General features: G+C 41.8%; 1 protein-coding gene across 1 annotated transcript; it reads left to right on the forward strand.

Moving 5' to 3' along the window:
• The first annotated feature begins 946 nt into the window (after positions 1-946).
• SPX (spexin hormone) lies at positions 947-19,168 on the forward strand. The gene is made up of 6 exons (XM_077468686.1): positions 947-1,335; positions 4,417-4,497; positions 5,396-5,453; positions 11,172-11,234; positions 14,682-14,768; positions 18,814-19,168. The coding sequence occupies exons 1-6, from the start codon at positions 1,330-1,332 to the stop codon at positions 18,870-18,872; spliced, it is 354 nt and encodes a 117-aa protein (XP_077324812.1). The 5' UTR covers positions 947-1,329; the 3' UTR covers positions 18,873-19,168.
• The last annotated feature ends 716 nt before the right edge of the window (positions 19,169-19,884 follow it).

Below are 19,884 nucleotides of genomic sequence, written 5' to 3' on the forward strand. Positions count from 1 at the left end.
ATCGTAATTTCCGATAGAAAGTTTTTACATCGGGAAAATTGAGAACACGCTATCAAATTTTTGCTGGCGGGAATTCGGCCAGCTAAATTCTGATGGAGCATATACACGGTCGCATTTTCCGATGAAAAGCTCTCATCGGTCTTTTGCTGGCCGGAATTTTGATCGTGTGTACGCGGCATAAGGTCTATCATTTATATCTATCTCTCTATCCATCGCTTTATTTCTCTTTTTCTCATAATATTTTGTGGTCAGTTTATTCTATCTATCATTTATTTCTGTAGCTCTCTCTCATAATACTATTTTGTGGTCACTATCTATCTATCTATCTATCTATCTATCTATCTATCTATCTATCTCTGTATTTCTCTCTCATAATAACATTTTGTAGTCACTTTATTCTATCTATCTATCTATCTATCTATCTATCTATCATAATAAAAATTTTGCGGTCACTCATTTACAAAAAATATATTCTGACAAGTTTCTGGTATTTTATTATACACACACACTTTGACAGCCATCCTAATTTGTCTTCTTGTAACATTTGTGTGCCCTGACAGCCAGCTAAAGGTTTTGTCCTTTGGAATGTTATAATAAGAATCTGCAGTGTTATCTGAAATGATATCTAGAAAACAGTAACTGAAGACAAATCAAACCTATCGCTGATGCAGACGGCGGTGCCTTGAAAAGTGAAGTCATCGTAAGGGCTCTTCTGTGTTTGCTTTTACAGTGAAATAATTTAGAACTAAAACCAATCTGATTTTGAATGCAATTATACAACATCCATTTTTGTTTACTTTGTGCAGATCTTGTTCTTTGGTGAAATCTGTCAGATTTGTACTTAATTGCAGAAATTCTGTAACATTTCCCGGTTTGATATGTCCCTCTGTGGTTGATAATGACTGGAGACCTCCGCCGTCTTGTTGGCAATCAGCGATGACATCTTGATTTACAATCATTTGACCACATCCAGTCTCATTAAGTTCATCACCTTTAGCTTCCAGCTGTGGGTATTGATCTCCGGCCTCAGCAGTGACGTAGGTATCGAGGAGTTTGATCTCTTCAAAGTATGGAACATTTCACTGTCTATCCCTCAATCATATCGCCCACTCTAAGGAGATGAGAAATCCCTGCAGGAGGACCCATGGTTCCACCTCTTCCAAATCAACAGCTGACAAGTGGTCCCACCAGTCTGAATGAATCCTCAGGACGCGAGAGGGGAGGGAGGGCTGCACACAGATGATTTAAAACCAGATTTAAGACCAGACCCAAATAGAGGTGTCATCATCCACCAAGTCTCAAGAAGCAGCCACCTGAGTCAGCCAGAACATGAAGGTAAGTGCTCTAGAATCTGCACGTTTTTGGGGGGTAGAAATAAAATAGAACTTGTTTTATTCTTGCTGTTCTTCTGAGGAAGGCGATGCCGGCAATTTCCCCAATGCCATGTCTTATCCATTTATATTCCCCAGAAAATTATTTTAGGAAATATTTCAGGCTTTCCTTTTTGGCTTGATCATGACTGAAACATTTGTAAGTTCATTGCAAAACTCAATGATACATATTTTGCTCTTGTGATATATATATATATATATATATATATATATATATATATATATATATATATATATATATATATATATATATATACACACACATACAGTATATATACTATATATATATATATATTTTTTTTTTTTCCCCAGAGAGTGATCATTTTGTAAACCAGGCTCTTGAAATTTGAAAACAGGAGGTTTCTTATATAGTTTACCATTTTTCACAATAAAAAATTTAGAAACATTTAGGAATAATTGTATTCAGTATAAAGAATTCAGCTAATATTCCAAGATTTTCCTTCCTGCACAAAGGTCAGAAAAAAAAAATTGAAATTACAAAGAAATTTTAATGATCTCAAAAGTTGTTTTTGGGGAGTTTTTTTTTATTGATGCTAAATTGCACGGTAGAATTTATTTATTTATTTACACATAAGGTACCCCACTGCGGTACAGTTATTTATTTATTTATTCTATTTTTTTAGAGGGGATTTGAGATCAGGGCCAGTTGTGGTCCACATTTTAGGTAGCGCCACTCACCCCATTTACTTTTATACAGCAGGGCTCTATTTAAAAAAAAAATCCAAAATATATTATAAATGGGACAGGGAGGATAATCCATCCATCTTTATGACCTACAGGTTATCCAAAACCAAAATGATCAAACATTATTATTTTATTTATTATTAGAACACCGAGCCAGTCACATCAGTCTGCACCAGAGGAGCTTACACTTTAATACCCCCACCACAGTCACACAACTGTTATCATTATATTTATATAGCTGTTGTACAGAAAAGACTGAGCAAGTCAAAGTCTTTGCAGCAGAGGAGCTTGCACTCTAATATCCTTCAACAGTCACTGACCATAGTGGTGTACAGAGATCACTGAGCCAGTCACATCAATCTGCACACTAGAGGAGCTTACACTCTAATATCCTACCACAGGCACACACTATTATTACACATTTACATAACTCTAGAATATTTTGCAGTACTGTGCAGAGAATGCTGAGCCATATACATCAGGCTCAACAAAAGAGGAACTTACACTCTAATATTCTACCACAGTCACATGCTATGATTATACATTTATATAGCTCTGACATATTCTGCAGTGCTGTACAGAGAACACTAAGCCAGTCACATCAGTCTCTGCACCAGAGGAGCTTACACTCTAATGTCCCCACCACAGTCACACACTTTTTTTATATATATATATATATATATATATATATATATATATAGCTCTGACATATATATACCTTAGTGCTGTACAGAGAACACTGAGCCAACCACATCAGCTGCAATATAAAACTTGATTGGAACAATATGGAGAATATTTTATTAATAACAATTTTTTTTATCCAAATATTTAAGCCAATTGTATTGGATCTTCAGAACTGCATCTAGTCACATCTGAAGATGTAGATGTGATTTAATCACTGCTGATTTAACAGAGTTCTGAGTAGCATGTCTCAAAAATAAAAGAACAGTTTAGTCTGAATAGGTGACAAGTGACGTTGTCTGATGTAGTGCCCTGCTCTGTCACTGTGCTGTGCTGTTACACAGTGCCATGTTCTGATATAGGTCAATACCCTTACACCGTGTCTGCTATTGTGCTGTACTTTTACATAGTGCTCGTCTCTGACATAGTGCATTGGTCTCACAGTGTTGTGCTCTAACAATGTGGGACATAAACATATTTTTTTTACCGCTGTGATCCAAATTTTTATTAAAGGGGGGCTTTAGTCAATCTCCCATTGTATGTAGGAACATAGCCACCCTTTCTTGCTTGCTACTGAGATGGGCTAGGCACGATAGACTATGGGCTATGGCATTTGTAGCATCCATAGAGCAGTTCCTATGACCTCATCTGATGTGCACTGCTCATGCCAAACAAATTAAATTGAGGGGGATAGGGAGAGGTTCGGAGGAAAAAAAGCACAGTAAGAAGTGATTTCATAAAAAATAGGTTACAGGGCCATTAAGTTGTAGATGTGTCTATTATTTGTGAAGAAAAAGGATATTGTTTAGTGTCACTTTAAGTGATCCCTTTATAGGCTGTTAATAAAAATGAAGGTGCAAGCTCTTGAGACCTTCCATCAAGCATTATACAATTCTGAAACCCAGATATTTATACAGAGTAAGAAAGAGAAGCAATTACATTCTACAATAATACAATACAACTTATTGTTTCTTGACAAGTTTAAGAATTTCCTGAAGTTAGGACTGAGGAAGGACCAGCAAGTTTGCAACTGTAATAAGTTTGCCATTTAAAGCGGAGTTCCGCTTAAAAAAAAAATTAACAGTAAGCAGCTACAAATACTGCAGCTGCTGACTTTTAATAATTGAACACTTACCTGTTCCAGGGTCCAGCGATTGGGGGGATCGAATCCCCGCTCATCTTCTCCTCCGCTTGGCGGCACCGGCATTGTAACCGTGGGTGCCCAGCTGTGGCTTCACAGTCGGGCACCCACTGCGCATGCTCGAGCTGCACCAAGCGCTGTGACTGGCTGCACAATCATCTGGGACCTGTGACGTGTCCCAGATGATTGCCTAAAGGGAGAGGGGAGAGGTGATCTTACTTCCGGCGCCGAGGTTGCGCCAGAAGGAAGTGGGAGCTGGAACCCTCTGAAAAGAGGGTATCTGCTCCCCCCACCCCCCCCCCAAAAAAAAATGCCAAATGTGGCGTGTCAGAGGGTCACCTTCTCTTAAAGCGGAAGTTCCATTTTTGGGTGGAACGCCGCTTTAAGGGAATCATTACATCTCCAAACATGAAATATTATATGATGGGTAACATAGTACAGTACTGTACTACTTTCGGGGACTGGCTCACCTAATCAGTCTGTCCTCTGTGTCCTCAGGACAGTGGGTGTCGAGCGGCCTGCACCCTCCTTCTGATAATGTCCTCCTCGGTTATCCCTCCCTCTGGGTCTCTGCCACAGGTAAGTGATCACTGTGTGATCTGGCGTTTTTTTTGTAGCTGTCTAAAGCAAAGTACACACGATGTGAATATCGGACAAACGATCGTCTGTGTTTTTTTCTTTTTTTGCAAGTTAGTCTCATATTGAAAACGGGTACTAAAGTTGACAGAATACTAATTCAGAAGTGATGTAATGTATTGTAACTGTAATGTATTCTGTTGTATCTAAACATGCTTGGTCTTGGTCTTCCGGGTTTTTTTCCGAACGAATACTGTACTGATTAAACAAAAATTGTACAATCTAGTATCGTACATGAAAAATTTCATGTTTTTCCCTTCAGATACTTTTAGCCCTTGTACATACGATCGGACATTCCGACGGAAAATGTCCGATCGGACTGTGTTGTCGGATAATTTGACTGTGTGTGGGCTTCATCTGGCTTTTTCCGTTGGAATGTCCGACCAACAAAGTTTGAGAGCTGGATATAAATATTTTCCGACAACACGATCCGATCGGATTTTGTCCGATCGTTTGTAGAGAATTCCGATCAGACAAAGTGCCATGCATGCTCAGATCAAATTCCTAGACCAAAGCTATTGGCTACTAGCCTGAACTTAGTCCCGTCGTAACTAAATAACATCATCACGTTACGAACGATTTTCCGTCAACTTTGTCCGACCGTGTGAATGCAACACCAGTTTCGGACAAAATCCGACGGATTTTGTTGTCAGAATGTCCGACCGTGTGTACAAGGACTGAGATTAACTTTCGTGATCGGCTCTCGAAAGCTGTGCACTAACGATCAGATTATTGTACGATCGCTTTGAAAGTGATATTTTTCATCCAATTTTCTGATTCTGTGTACTAGGCATTACCTGTATGTGTATCTACTTTCTATGTCTCTTCTCCTCCTGCTTAGAGCCATTTTCAGAGACGTAACTGGACCCCACAGGCCATGCTGTACCTAAAAGGAGCACGTAAGTCACTTATTTCCTGTCCACAGCTTCCATGACAGTGTAGAGCTTGAAACCATCCAACGTGTCTGTGTATAGGCAATAAATACCCCCCGAGGCATGACTTCGGTGCCATCCTATTCATTCATAATCAAAACTGCAGATATTTTCTGCCATCTCATAGAAACTCACAGTTACCGCCAATCAGAAGCTGGTGAAATTTTTCATTCAAAACCAAACATTAGTAAGAATCTGTCCTCAATTGTGCTCAATTATATCATAGTGCTGTCATCCTTTTGGAATAACTGTGTGCTGCTATTCATTTGTATTCCCTCCCTGTCATAGCAGACATGTTAGGCTGTAAGACCAGGTTCACACTGTTCCCTCATGAAAGTCGCAAATTCTACGTAACTTAGAAGCAGCTTCAGGGAATGCTTGTGTAATCTTCCTGTAATGTCCGATCCAAATCGCATCAATTAACCACTTGCCCACTGGGCATTTAAACCCCCTTCCTAACCAGACCAATTTTCAGCTTTCGGTGCTCTCATATTTTGAATGACAATTATTCAGTCATGTGACACTGTACCCAAATGATTTGTGTCATTTTTTCACACAAATAGAGCTTTCTTTTGGTGGTATTTAATCACCGCTGGGTTTTTTTTTTTTTGCGCCATAAAAGAAAAAAAGATTGAAAATTCTGTAAAAAAATGCATTTTTCTTAGTTTCTGTTATAAAATTTAGAAAATTTGTTATTTTGGCCAAAATTTATACTGCTACACATCTTTGGTAAAAATAACTCAAATTGGCGTATATTATTTGGTCTTTGTGAAAGTTATAGAGTGCCAATCTCTGAAAATTGATCACACCTAAAGTACTGACGGCCAATCTCATTTCATGAGACGCTAGGAAAGTACAAATACCCCCAAATGACCCCTTTTTGGAAAGTAGACATTCCAAGGTATTTAGTAAGAGGCATGGTGAGTTTTTTGAAGTTGTAATTTTTTTTCACACAATTCTTTGCAAAAGAAAGATTTTTTTACTTTTTTTCCCCACAAAAATGTAATATTAGCAGGTTTTTATTTTTTTCCCACACATGGCACATGCATACCACAAATTACACCCCAAAACACATTCTGCTACTCCTCCTGAGTACGGTGATACCACATGTGTGAGACTTTTACACAGTGCGGCCACATAGAGAGGTCCAACATGCAGGAAGCACCTTCAGGTGTTCTAGGAGCATAAATGACACATCAAATTTTCTGACTACCTCTTGCACTTTTGAAGGCTCTGGAGCACCAGGACAATGGAAACGCCCCAAAAATGACCACATTTTGGAAAGAAAACACCCCAATGTATAATCTATGTGGCATATTGAGTCTTTTGAAAATTACATTTATTCTACACGTTTTTGGAAAATGTGGAAAGAAAATTAAAACAATTTTTTTTTTTTTACACTAAATTATCCATGTATACAATATTTCTAACACATAGCATGTGCATACCAAAAATTACACCCCAAAATAGATTCTCCTACTCCTCATGTGTATGGTAAAAACCACATTTGGGAGACTTTTCTACAGCCTGGCCACATACAGAGTTCCAACACGCAGGGAGCACCATCAGGTGTTCTAGGGGCAAACATTTCTCAAATCTAATTTGACTACCAATTACACTTTTGTAAGGTACTGTAGTGGCATGGATGAGCATGAATGGGGTTGGATGAGCCGTGGATGGAGATGGCTGAGTATGGTTGAGCCATAAATGTGGATGGCTGAGTATGGAAGGGATGGCTAGGTACGGCTGAGTATGGCTGGGTACAGCGAAGTATGGTTGAGTACGACTGGGTATTGCTGAGTATGGCTGGGTATGGCAGGGTATGGCTGGGTATTGCTGAGTATGGCTGGGTATTGCTGAGTATGGCTGTCTACGGCTTGGTACAGTTGAGTACGGCTGAGTATGGCTGGGTATTGTTGAGTATGGCTGGGCACGGTTGAGTATGGCTGAGTATAGCCGGGTATGGCCGAGTATGGCTAGGTATGGCTGGAGGTGGATGGGATGGCTGACCATGGATGTATGGATGGCTGAGCATGGATGGATGAGTATGACAGAAGGATGGCTCAGCATGAATGGCATGCCTTCAAAACATTTTGAGATGGAAATGAGGGACACCTACTAACAAACGTGTATAGGCATAGGACACGTCTCCTGCCGCACCCCCTTAAAGGAGAATTAACCAAAAAAATGGTTAATTAAATCCAGAAGGGCTTTTTTTTTTACCACTACTATTCCTTTATATTGGCCTTTAATATGTACAAATGCAGCAATTTAGAAATTAGATGAAAGGTTTAGCACTGGGAAGCACTTTTTGAAAGATAAAAAGTGCATTTTATATACAACCATACCTCACAACTTTTTGAGATGCGAATGAGGGACACCTATCAGCAAAAGTATGCAGACATAGGACACACCCCTTGCCACGGCCCCTTAAAGGAGAATTGTACAAAAAAACAAGATTGGTTAAACCCACAAGTGCTTTATTTAACCACTACTGTTCCTTTATATTGGCTGATGGAATTTACAAATGCAGCAATTTAGAAATCAGATGAAAGGTTTAGCACTGGAAAACACTTTTTGATAGATATAAAGTGCATTTTATATACAACTATATAGATCAGACCAAAATGAGGGACAAATGAGAAGGAATGAGTGACATAGGGACATTGCTCCAAGTCAGGGACATTCCTTTAAAATCAGGGCTAGTTGGGAGCTATGTGGATTTATAAATGAGGCTGCAATGGGCACAGAGCAGCGCTGTGGGCACCACAGATCCAGCCCACAGCGCTGCTGCAACCAATCTCTCCCCGCTCCGCTCACACTGTACTGATTGGCACAGAGAGGGGAGAGAGGAACCGGATATGACGCCAGTTTGTTTACAACTGATCGCTCCATCATTGGACGGAGCGATCACGTGGTAAACGGCCGCTGTCAGCGGCCATTTACTATTATCCATGATGCTCCTGTGATTCTCCCATGTGCGCGCCCCAGGGGGCGCGATTCTGGGAGGATGACGATGTACACCCTCCCAGAGTTATCAAGCCGTGCTGTAGCCATCATTCGGCTATGGCCCAGTGGTTAAGTGGTTAATATGAGGATCTGGCTTGGATGCGACTTCCATTCAATTCTTTGGGCTGAAATCAGACAGAAGTCAGACCAAAATAGTGCAGGAACCTTTTCCAAAGTCAGACCAACACAAGTTGGACCAGTTAAGATGGCTCTCATAGGGAAACATTGATTTATACATGGCATGTGACATATGCCCTCAAAGCCGGAATAAATAAATACCTAACAGAAGTTGTTCTGTCTCCTGCCCAAGTTCAGGGTTGATAACTTACACAATGTCTTGGCTAATGGAGGGAAAAGGTGTTAAAGTGGGAGTAAACCCCCTGACTTTTTTTTTTTTACACCTGTAAGGGAAAAGGCATAATGAGCTAGTATGCACCACATACTAGCTCATTATGAAATACTTACCTTAGAACGAGGTGCCGGCATCTCAATCGGTCCACGCCGAGGGAGCTGACATGTTCCCTCGGCATGTCTTCCGGGTAATGCGGCTCCGGCGCTGTGAGTCACTCCCACACATACACGGATCTGGCGTCTGCCGGACTTTCAGCCTAGAATCCCCTGTGCGCATGCGCCACTGAAGTCAGCAGCTCATTGCAAGGGTAATATCTCCTAAACCGTACAGGTTTAGGATATATTCTTTTTACCTACAGGTAAGCCTTATTATAGGCTTACCTGTAGGTTAAAGTCAAACATTTGACTATACAACCACTTTAACAAATCCTAGATTCTTTTTTTTTATGTAAGCTTGACAACACCGTTGTTATGTAACAGTTATTTATAGGAGTCCTATGGTTCTTTTTATAACATCAGAATTGTAAAAACAGTACAAACAATAGTTGTATTTGACAATCCAATATAAGATTACTTGAAAAATCTCCTTTCATGTTGTGAGTTCTGCCTGTCTGCTGGTCATCTCTTTCCTCAACTTCCTGGATTCCCCACGTGCTTTGCAGCTTCTCCTCTGCTGCTTAAAGTGGTTGTAAACCCTTCTGTGTAACTTGTACCTACAGGTAAGCCTACCTATAGGTATTGTAAATATCTCCTAAACGTGTGCCGTTTAGGGCATATTTACCTTGTAGTGTGCCAATGACGTCATCGGTGCATACGCTGTGAAGAAACGGCTCTCCGTGCCATTTCTTCACTAGCCAGTGCCATGACTGACGACTCCGACTGGTGACTTTGGTCAGTCACAGAGCCGGAGTCCATGGCCGTGGGAAGGAAGAGGGGCAAAGAAGGATGCGGCGACACCAGCGGGGACAGAATCGGTATCGTTTGCAGGTAAGTGCCGCATAATGGGCTAGTATGCGATGCATACTAACCCATTATGTTTTTACTTTGCAGGGGAAAAAAGAGGAAGTAAAACCCACTAGGGGTTACTTCTCCTTTAAGAGGAACTGCAGTCTGCTCACATAATATGTAACAAAACATCTTTGCCATTCTGAAGCTTCCCTCCAACCACTTTGCATATTATTTTATAGATACTGTGATTCTGTACTTGCCAAGTATTCTGCAGAAATCTCCCTCCACTGAGTCTGGCTGCATCCATTTTAACTGAGGGCGGTTGAAGCTGCTGCCTGTTCACTTCCTGGATTTACACAGAGACCCAGAGGCACACCTCCAGCTCTGCAGCTCTCATTGGCCCTCTTATGATTCATTCCTCCCTCCCTTCCTGGCAAACTCTCATGAGAGTGAGAGAGAGAGCTGTGCATGATGTCATAAGCCTAGGCTAATGACCAGACAAGAATCAGGAAGTGGGCTGTATAAGGTATTTACTGGCAGAAAAAAAACTTTTTACTATCCAAAGTTAAAACAACAAGGGCAGAAGATTTAATAGATAGAAAGTTGAAAAAATTACCGATGGTCCGCTTTACTTTCAATTTCTAAGGACTACATATCCCATGGTACCTTCCTGCCTCCAAGCAGTGATTTCTGTGTTCCGTCTGATTTTGTAACATAAGTGACATTCCATCACGGCCATCTTGGCACACCCCGCACTCGGCCACACTAAGCCTACGGACTGAACTCACCAAGCAGACATCTTTTTACACCCACCGAAATCTTGCAATTCACACTTATTTTTACCAGTAAGCTGAGCTTATATCGTGAAATACAGTATTTAGAAGTCCCTGACACTGTTTTGATGTTGAATTTTAAAAGCAGCGGAAAGCCTGCTGATCTCACAGGTTTGCTAACGTGACAGAACACTGCTGCTTTTAAAATTCAACATCAAAACAGTGTCAGAGACTTCTAAATACGGTATTTCATGATATAAGCTCAGTTTAATGGTAAAAATAAGTGTGAAATGCAAGAGTTCGGTGGGTGTAAAAAGATGTCCGCTTGTTTTGATTGAAAATCAGCAAGTCGATCTCATAGCCAGTGTATGGATCAACCTCAGCATGTCATGGCTGCAAAGAAGAAACATTTAAATTTCTTGCCTGTTATAGTGGAAAATATGGTTGGTTTTTTGTTTTGTTTTTAGTAACTCTGTACTTGCTAAGAAATGTTTTGTGTAGCAATGATTAATGTGGTCTAAATCTTTTAGAGAAAGTGGAGTGCTCCTTTAAGTTCAAGTGGAGCCCTCCACCTCATTAACTGTGCTGTGATTGTGCATTGCAGAGGGCCGGCGATTCATTTCCGATGAGACTCAGAGGAAGGATCTCTTTGACAGACTCCAGCTGGGTAATTCTCCTTATCTTCCTCCTAATATTGTACAGAAGAAGCCAGTGACTGATCTCATTGTCTGAGACGCTGATTGGTTGTTGTCACCAAATCCGCATTTTGCTGTAAGGGTTTTAGAAACCAGAAAAAACTAAAGTAGAACTTAAAGTGGTTGTAAACCCTTACATATACCCAGTGAAGTGACTGGGATCGGGTGATACACTGAGATTAAACAAATCATCCTACATAAGTTGTACCTGTTTATCTGCAGCCCTCTCTTCTCTACATCCATTCAAAGTGCAGAGTTTATCAACCTGTCTGGGAGTTTATAAAAAGGGGACAGAGAGCTGAAGTTACACTCTGCAGAGCTCAGTGAGGAGAGCTTTGAGAGCTGATTGGAAGGAAGAGCCCCCCCCCCCTTCACACAGGACACAGGAACAGAGCTGAGACTGTCAATCAGCTGGAACTCCCTCTTCTGTCACCATTTTTCTCTTGGTGTCAGGAAAACTTGTCAGAAGTGATTCATACTGACAGCAGAGGAACAAAGCAGCAGACAGAAATTACACTTAAGCCCCGTACACACGAGAGAACTTATGTCCGACAGACTTCCGAAGGAGTTCTGCCGGAGTTCCGACAGAGTTCTGACGGACTTTTCGACTGAGCGGACTTGGCCACACACAATCACACCAAACCCCCGACGGATTCGAACGTGATGACGTACGACTGGACTCGAATAAGGAAGTTCATAGCCAGTAGCCAATAGCTGCCCTAGCGTCGGTTTTAGTAAGTCGGAATAGCATACACACGAGCGAATTTTTCGGAGGGACCGGGTCCGGCGGAGTCCTGTCGGAAAAATTTGAAGCATGTTCCATTTTCTAAAGTCCGTCAGACTTTTGTGAATCAAAAGTCCGTTGCAGCCCACACACGATCGAAAAGTCTGACGGAATCATTCCGTCAGACTTTGGATGTCGAAAAGTCCGCTCGTGTGTACGGGGCTTTAGTGCTCTGAATTGAGACAAGTACACACTATAAAGAGATGTGCTTTGTTCATATTTCATGTCTGAGGTTTAAAACCACTTTAAAGTGATTGCAAAGGTGTTTTTTTTTTCTTTTTAAATAACAAACATGTTATACTTACCTCCACTGTGCAGCTCGTTTTGCACAGAGTGGCCCCGAACCTGCTCTTCTGGGGTCCCTCGGTGGCTCTCGCTATTCCTATAACTAATGCATCCCCTCTTGGGAGATTTGCCCTTGATTCCTGTTTCGGTGACAACCATTAAACGTTTTTTTTGCCCTCACTTCAGAATTTAGAAATAAAAACCAGGCAGAGGTTATAAGTCCACTCCATCCAAAACTAAACAACCTGATTAGTACAACAGTGATCTGTGTCATCTGAAAACACTTGCCTCTGTGACACAGTGGAGGAGATTTACTAAATCGGGAGCACACGGAATGTGGTGCAGCTGTGTATAGTAACCAATCGGCTTCTAACTTCAGCTTGTTCAATTAAGCTTTGACAATAAAACCTGGAAGCTAATTGGTTACGTCACCCCCAAAGTAGATCTGCAGATAACTCTATACATGTGACAATCCAGCCGTAAGATATCTTGTGATTATGTTTGATAGTTTGTTTGATGGTGGCATCAATCAGCAATCAGATGTAATCAAAATGTTCAGGGTAACAGAATTTCAATGTAGATACAGCAGATGATTTTATTGGATAGTGTATGAGGTAATCAATAGTCAATGCGTGTCAACTGTCATTGCCTTCAAATGTGAGATTCATATTTATTACTGGGCTGTTTTTTTTTTTTTTTTTTTTTTTTTTTAGAAAAGCCTCACTTGTATCATTAAAAAGCCATCCTTATGCTCTAAAGCAAACAGTGAAAAAAGGTAAAAAATACCGCTCTAAAGTGCATAGGTGAAAAATAAATAGAAGAGCTGCTGCTAAAACTATGAGATACACATAGAACAAATACAATAAAACAATGTAGCAGCGCTAATAAATGTGAGAAAAATGATCAAATGAGTCCAAAACAATTTGATGTGTCTGAAATGAACAACTGAATGTGGCTAGGATGAATATTGAAGACCCAGTCCAAAAGGGCACATATGTGAATGCTGACCAAAACACCGCTTGACGGCAGTGCACCACCACATAGATATGCGCTTACCAGAGGCAAGCTATAAGAGAGCCTGCAGCTAATACCCAGCCAGGGCCTTGTCCACAAGGAAGTTGATGTCATACCACCAGCAGAGGGAAACCCGGACCACACTCCAAATGGCTCAAAGATCGAGCGTCAGCCACCAGGGGTTGGTAAAGATATTGCCCAGAAAATAGCGTTTCATCATCAAAAGACGTCGTCTCGGGGATGACGACATCTTTCGATGACGAAACTCACGTAGGGAGGTGGTGGACGTACTGACGTCATCTCAGTGACAGTTGTTTGCTTGCTGGCTGGCCGTTTTTACATGTTTGTTTTTATCCTTTACATTGTTAGTGTACTACTTTTATTGCATTAAATCGTATTGTGGTACAGTCTGCACTATGGAGTTCTCTCCTTTATTTTCTGGGTAATATCTTTACTAACCCCTGGTGGCTGACGCTCAGTCTTTGAGCCATTTGGAGTGTGGTGACATCAACTTCCTTGTGGACAAGGCCCTGGCTGGGTATTAGCTGCAGGCTCTCTTATAGCTTGCCTCTGGTAAGCGCATATCTAAATGGTGGTGGTGCACTGCCGTCAAGAGGTGTTTTGGTCAGCACTCACATATGTGCCCTTTTGGACTGGGTCTTCAATATTCATCCTAGTCACATTCAATTGTTCATTTCAGACACAGCAAATTGTTTTGGACTCATTTGATCATTTTTTTCACATTTATTAGCGCTGCTACATTGTTTTATTATCCTTATGCTCTGTGGCTTTGCCTAGGCTGACATGATGTCATTAGTGTGCTGCAGGCAGGAGGAAGCATTTCCTCAGTTTCCAATCCCACAGAGATCAGAGGCTGCAGCAGGGACTGATCTATATCAGACATTTGTGAGCACAGCCAAGGACTGCAAAGACACCATGATAAACATGATTCTGCCATCTTTGAGTGGGCATCTTCATCCAGGAAGTGACCCAGGGTGATCGCTGGACAAAGATGGCACCGTTCTTCTGTAGAGAAAAGCACATAAAGGGATAGTACTGTGATCTCTCTAGTAATAAATACCTGGAATTGCTGCACATTGGTTCTCTCTCCGATGGCACACAGAGATTTTCAGGGCACAATCTTTGTTTTTGCAATAAAGGAAAGAAAGAATTGTATTCTGCATGTGTATGATCTGGATCATCGGTAACATTGTGATGGGTGCCGTGTGGTGGGTTGGATGATGGGCAGGTGTGTTATGTGCTTGTCTGTGGGTGCAATAGCTCAATATTTATTGGTGGACCAGCCCTGTAACCAGTGAATGTTCTCTTGTTCTAGAGACCCGCAGTCGGAATAGCAGTCCCATCACCATATCGGAGGCGGCAGCCATGTTTCTGAGCTCTCTGCAGAAGGCCCAGGAGGAAGGTAGATACATCTTACTTTCTTCCAAAGAAATTACAAATGCTACTTTCACTATGACACAAGAGGGGCCAAATCTTGGAAACACAAAAACTGATCAACTTTGTAGCTTTAAAAATAAAATAAAACCGTGAAGCCAAATTAGGAAAAACCCTCCTGAGCCCAGAATAAGAGGGGCAATCCAACATTCTCCTATAACTAAACTGCTTCTAATATTTAGATAGGAAACAGAAATTTGGAAATGCATGTGAAGCCACTATGCTGCCTCAATATGGACCTTTCAGGAGCATTCTGATAGGATTTCCATCACCCAGCATTCCCTTTACTATTACCAGCACCTCCAGAAAGTGGATGGAAGTTGGGGCTCAGGTTTTTTTTTTTTTTTTTCAAAAAGCGTATTTTTTTTCTTGCAGGGTGTCAGCAAAGCAAACCTTTTCATGTAACCTCCACTTTAAGGAGGAAATGGGAACCACCATGATATGTCTGCTTTTAATGTTCTCATCGATTACATATATACTATATTGTCAAAAGTATATGCCTGCCTTTACACACACATGAACTTTAGCATGGATGAGCGAGTTTGAGGTGGAGAAACTTGACTGGCCTGCATGGAGTCCTGACCTCAACCTGATAGAACACCTTTGGGAAGATTTAGAACAGAAAGGAAGACAGAAGCCAGGCCTTCTCGTCCACATCAGTACCTGACCTCACAAATGCGCTTCTGGAAGAATGGTCAAACATTCCCATAGACACACTCCTAAACCTTGTGGACAGCCATCCCAGAAGAGTTGAAGCTGTTATAGTTGCAAAGGGTGGGCCAAGTTCATGTGCGTGTAAAGGCAGGCGTCCCAATACTTTTGACAATATAGTGTATGTCCTACACAGTAACTCAGAGCGAGGGAGCACAATTGGCAGAGGTGCCTTGATGTGGCTGTGCAGTATCACATGTATTTGCAAACAAAAAATTCTGTAACCTAAAATTGTGAATTAAAGTGCTATTACATTTTTATGAAAGTGGTATTAAACACAAAAAGAAAAGAATAATATATTGCAGGTTACCAATCCTTAAAGAGAAGCTTCCCTCAGCTTATAAAAAAATGAAAGGTAGAAGTTACTGAAATGGGTGGCAGGGAATTTTGTAATCTAGCACAGGGCTTCAGTGAAGGCCCATCCATACGGGGCACAGGGGCGCTGCTCCCCTAATACATTTTGTTTAAAACAATATTTTCTGAAAATGAATAAAAAGATACTTAAAGAGGGATTCCACCTACAAAAAAAATATTAAAAGCCAGCAGCTACAAATACTGCAGCTGCTGACTTTTAATAAATGGACACTCACCTGTCCCAGGATCCAGCGATGTCGGCAGCCGAGGCCGATCGATCGCTTGGCTCTCGGCTGCTGCCGCCACCATTCTAGGTGAGGGAATCAGGAAGGGAAGCGAATTGGCTTCACTTCCCGGTACCCTACTGCGCATGCGCGAGTCGCGCAGCGCAATAGGAATTGTCCGCGCTGTCTGAAAGGTGCCAATTGTGACACCGGAGGGGGGGAGGGTTCCGATCAGCGGAGGTTCCACTTTAGGGTGGAACCCCGCTTTAAAAAAAAGAAAAGAATCAGGCGGATACCTGAAGAACTTGATTGAAGACTTGATATGATTTTGTGCTAAGAAGTAGCGATAGCCTGCAAAGTTCCCTTTGAATTTGGGGTTTTTGAAATCGCCACATCGATTCAGAGTGCTCCGTAAATTTGGAAGCTCAGTTGCAAGGAAGAGAGGACAATGCAGGCAGCTTATTCTGAGGGTTACAGGGCACATTTCATAGAATGCCACTCCATTATTGACATGTGTCTCACATGCACTCAAGCAACGTTAAATATAAATGACATAAAAATATTGAAAGTAACCCCAAGCCAGGGGTCTTACCCTCCAACAAGGAATGGAACCGCTATAAGAGCTTGTTCACACATGAGGTTGGGGGGCAGTAAACCCTCCCCCACCCCTATGGGTTACCTCATTTATCTGCAGAGGCAGTGGCTGGGGTCTACACATGCTGCATGCTTCCTGGCCGCAGCAGGAATTATACCCCCTCTCACTTTTAGTGGGTATAGCACCTGCTGAACATTCCTATTCTAATGCAGGATTCAGGGGGTTAAAGCAGGCAGTGGGGAGGCAATGCAACACCTCCTCACTGCCTGTAAAATGCTCTCTGAAGAGCGACCCAGACACGGATCACGCTTTACAGAGCAAAACTAGTGTGAACAAGTCCTAAGAGTACACTCTGCTCACAAATGCGAATGCACTTCCAGACCTGCTGAGAGAGTATTGGCATCATTAAAGCTGGCCATACACTAGTAGAATTTCAGTGGAGAATTTTCATTTTAAGAACATTTATTCATTTTTGTGATCTTTAGTGGGGTCAAGTCGACATTTGTTGAGTGATGAGAAAATTTGGAGCAGCAGGATGGAAAAATTTTCTGGACTCAATGAACTTCTAATGCCCTATACACACAATCGCAAATCCCACCAGCAAAAGTCCGATGAGAGTTTTTGGTTGGAAATTCCAACCGTGTGTATGCTCCATAGGACGTTTGCTGGCAGAATTCCCGCTAGCAAAAGATTGAGAGCAGTTTCTCTATTTTTCCAACGGCAAAAATTCAGATCGGAAATTCTGATCGTCTGTAACAATTCTGACGCGCAAAATTCGGAAACAATTTGACGCATGCTCGGAAGCATTAAACGTAATTTTCTCGGCTCGTCGTAGTGTTGTACGTCACCGCGTTCTTGGCGGTCAAAAGTTCTTTTGTGTGACCGTGTGTATGCAAGCCAAGCTTAAGCGGAATTCCGTCGGAAAAACCATCCAAGATTTTTGCGACGAAAACTCAGATCGTGTGTACGCGGCATAAGAGCGAATGTGGTTATTGTTCAGGATATTACATTCACACCAAAATCAAAGGTTTTAACAGAAAAAAATCAAAGTTTTTTTTATAGCACTTTCAAATTCATTTCTCAAGTCATTGAATGTGCTGATGAAAATTTTCATGTGAGTTTTCATATGAATGTGGTTTGAAAACCTATGAAAGTATGACCAGCTTCACTCCCCAGCCTCCAGCTGAAACAGTAGTTAAAGAGATACTAAACACAAACTGTTTAATTTACATTGTCCCTTCTATTTCTGTGTATGGATGATGGCACTGTAATTATTTGAATTTAAAAACAAAACATCTAATTACCTTTTTCCTAATTGATGTACAGCTGTCACGTGACCCAGTACTTTCCCAGCCTGTCTGCAGGGAAACATAAACAGGAGGAGCTTCTAGTCCTCTGCTACTGGTCACATGTTCAAAATTTTAAAAAAATACAGCCTTTGGAATACAGAGTAAAAATAAATAAATAACATCAATAAACAGTTTTAAATTGTCTTACAAGTATATATTTGAAATCAAATCTTATTATTTTTTGGTAATAACATGGTGTGGGCAGATTTCTGCCAGTCACAGGCTGTGTCATGCCAATCCAGCCTGTGTCTTAGACTAAGAGGGAGGTGAAGCCTCCATTAATCTACACGTAATAGCCCACCCACTTTGTGTTTGGCTGGTTAGTGGGCATTAAGGAGGAGGGAGGGAGCGGGCTGTCATTTACCACTGTGTATACTCCCACATGTGTGAATCTATAGCCACATGGCCTTCTCAGATGTGATAGGGAGGCAATGCTCAGCATAGAAACTCACTGAAAACTGAGCATGTGCAGAGCTTCCAACTCTGCAAAATCTCTAGCTGAATTGGGGACAAGGATAGAAGGTGGAGATAGAGAGCAGGAGGATCAAACACATTTTTTACATAATACAGAAAACAGATCTCATAGTGACTGACTATGAACAGCATGTGTTTATTTATAGTTTTTATGATGTGGGTTTAGTGACACTTTAGGTAGAGTGATCATTTCATATTTTGTCAGTTTGAGGATCACTCAGCCTTTGTGTAGCATTGTGATTCCTGAAATATTGTTTATTTAATTTTAAATTTCTAATACACATTTTTCTTCTCCCTGATGTGCAGCTGAAGATAGTGCGGTGGACCAGGCTGGTTATTTACCGGAGTCACTGTTCAGTTGGTGAAATCACTGCAAGGAGCCCTGAAGCCTGCTGACTACACTGCTCCTCTATGTGAAACCACGCCCCCTTCAGCACCCGTTGTAATCAAGCGCCCCCTAGCGGGCACCTACCCAGCTCTAATCACTCAACTGCAAACTCTCTACCCTGTACAGAATATTTCATTTCAGAACTCCTGATTTTCCTTCTCTTTGTTTTAACAATCATTAAACTCTCCAGCCAGGAAATGATTGTAAAATATAGAAAATGTATTTTATATCAGCAGAAATGTGAGAATAAATTTCATATCAGCTGTTTGTTTACATTTTGTCATCAGATTGTTAATGACGGATTTGGGGGATCGTCTGCAGGTTAGTGGGTGGTCATGCACGCCTTTAGCAGTTCTGAAACATTCACAATGTAGGGTTGTGGTTTGCTGCCATGAGAAGGCATTAGTCTGATAATTTTCCATAACTTCAGAATTGTATATGGTAGAACTGTTGTTCAACATAAAAAAGATACTCCCTTGTAGAATTTTGTGATTCCCCCTGCAAATTATACTTAAAGCGGGAGTCCACCGGGACTCCGCGTTTTTTTTTTTTTTTTAAAAGCCAGCAGCTACAAATACTGCAGCTGCTGACTTTTAAATAGTGACACTTACCTGTCCAGCGCGCCCGCGATGTCGGCACCCGAAGCCGATCGCTCGCTCGTCTGGCGGGTCCTGCCGCCGCCATCTTGGGTATGGGAATCAGGAAATGGAGCCTTTCGCCTTCATTTCCCGGTTCCCTACTGCGCATGCGCGAGCCGCGCGGCGCAATCCGGACGGTCCCCGCTGCCTCTGGGAGCTGTGTGTTTCCCAGCAGGCAGCGGGGCACTTGCTGAAGGGGGCGGGCGCTTGCGGAAAGGGGCGTAACGTACGCCCCTTTCCGCAGAGAGCTAGCCCGGAAGTGGGTGCAGTTACCTGGATTATCCAGGTAACTGCACCCCCCTCCCCCCTGAAAGGTGCCGATTGTGGCGCCGGAGGGGGGGGGGATTCCGA

The sequence above is a fragment of the Lithobates pipiens genome, unplaced genomic scaffold, assembly GCF_037356315.1.
Source record: "Lithobates pipiens isolate NorthernLeopardFrog02 unplaced genomic scaffold, aLitPip1_a1.2 Scaffold_8, whole genome shotgun sequence".
Lineage (NCBI taxonomy): Eukaryota > Metazoa > Chordata > Amphibia > Anura > Ranidae > Lithobates > Lithobates pipiens.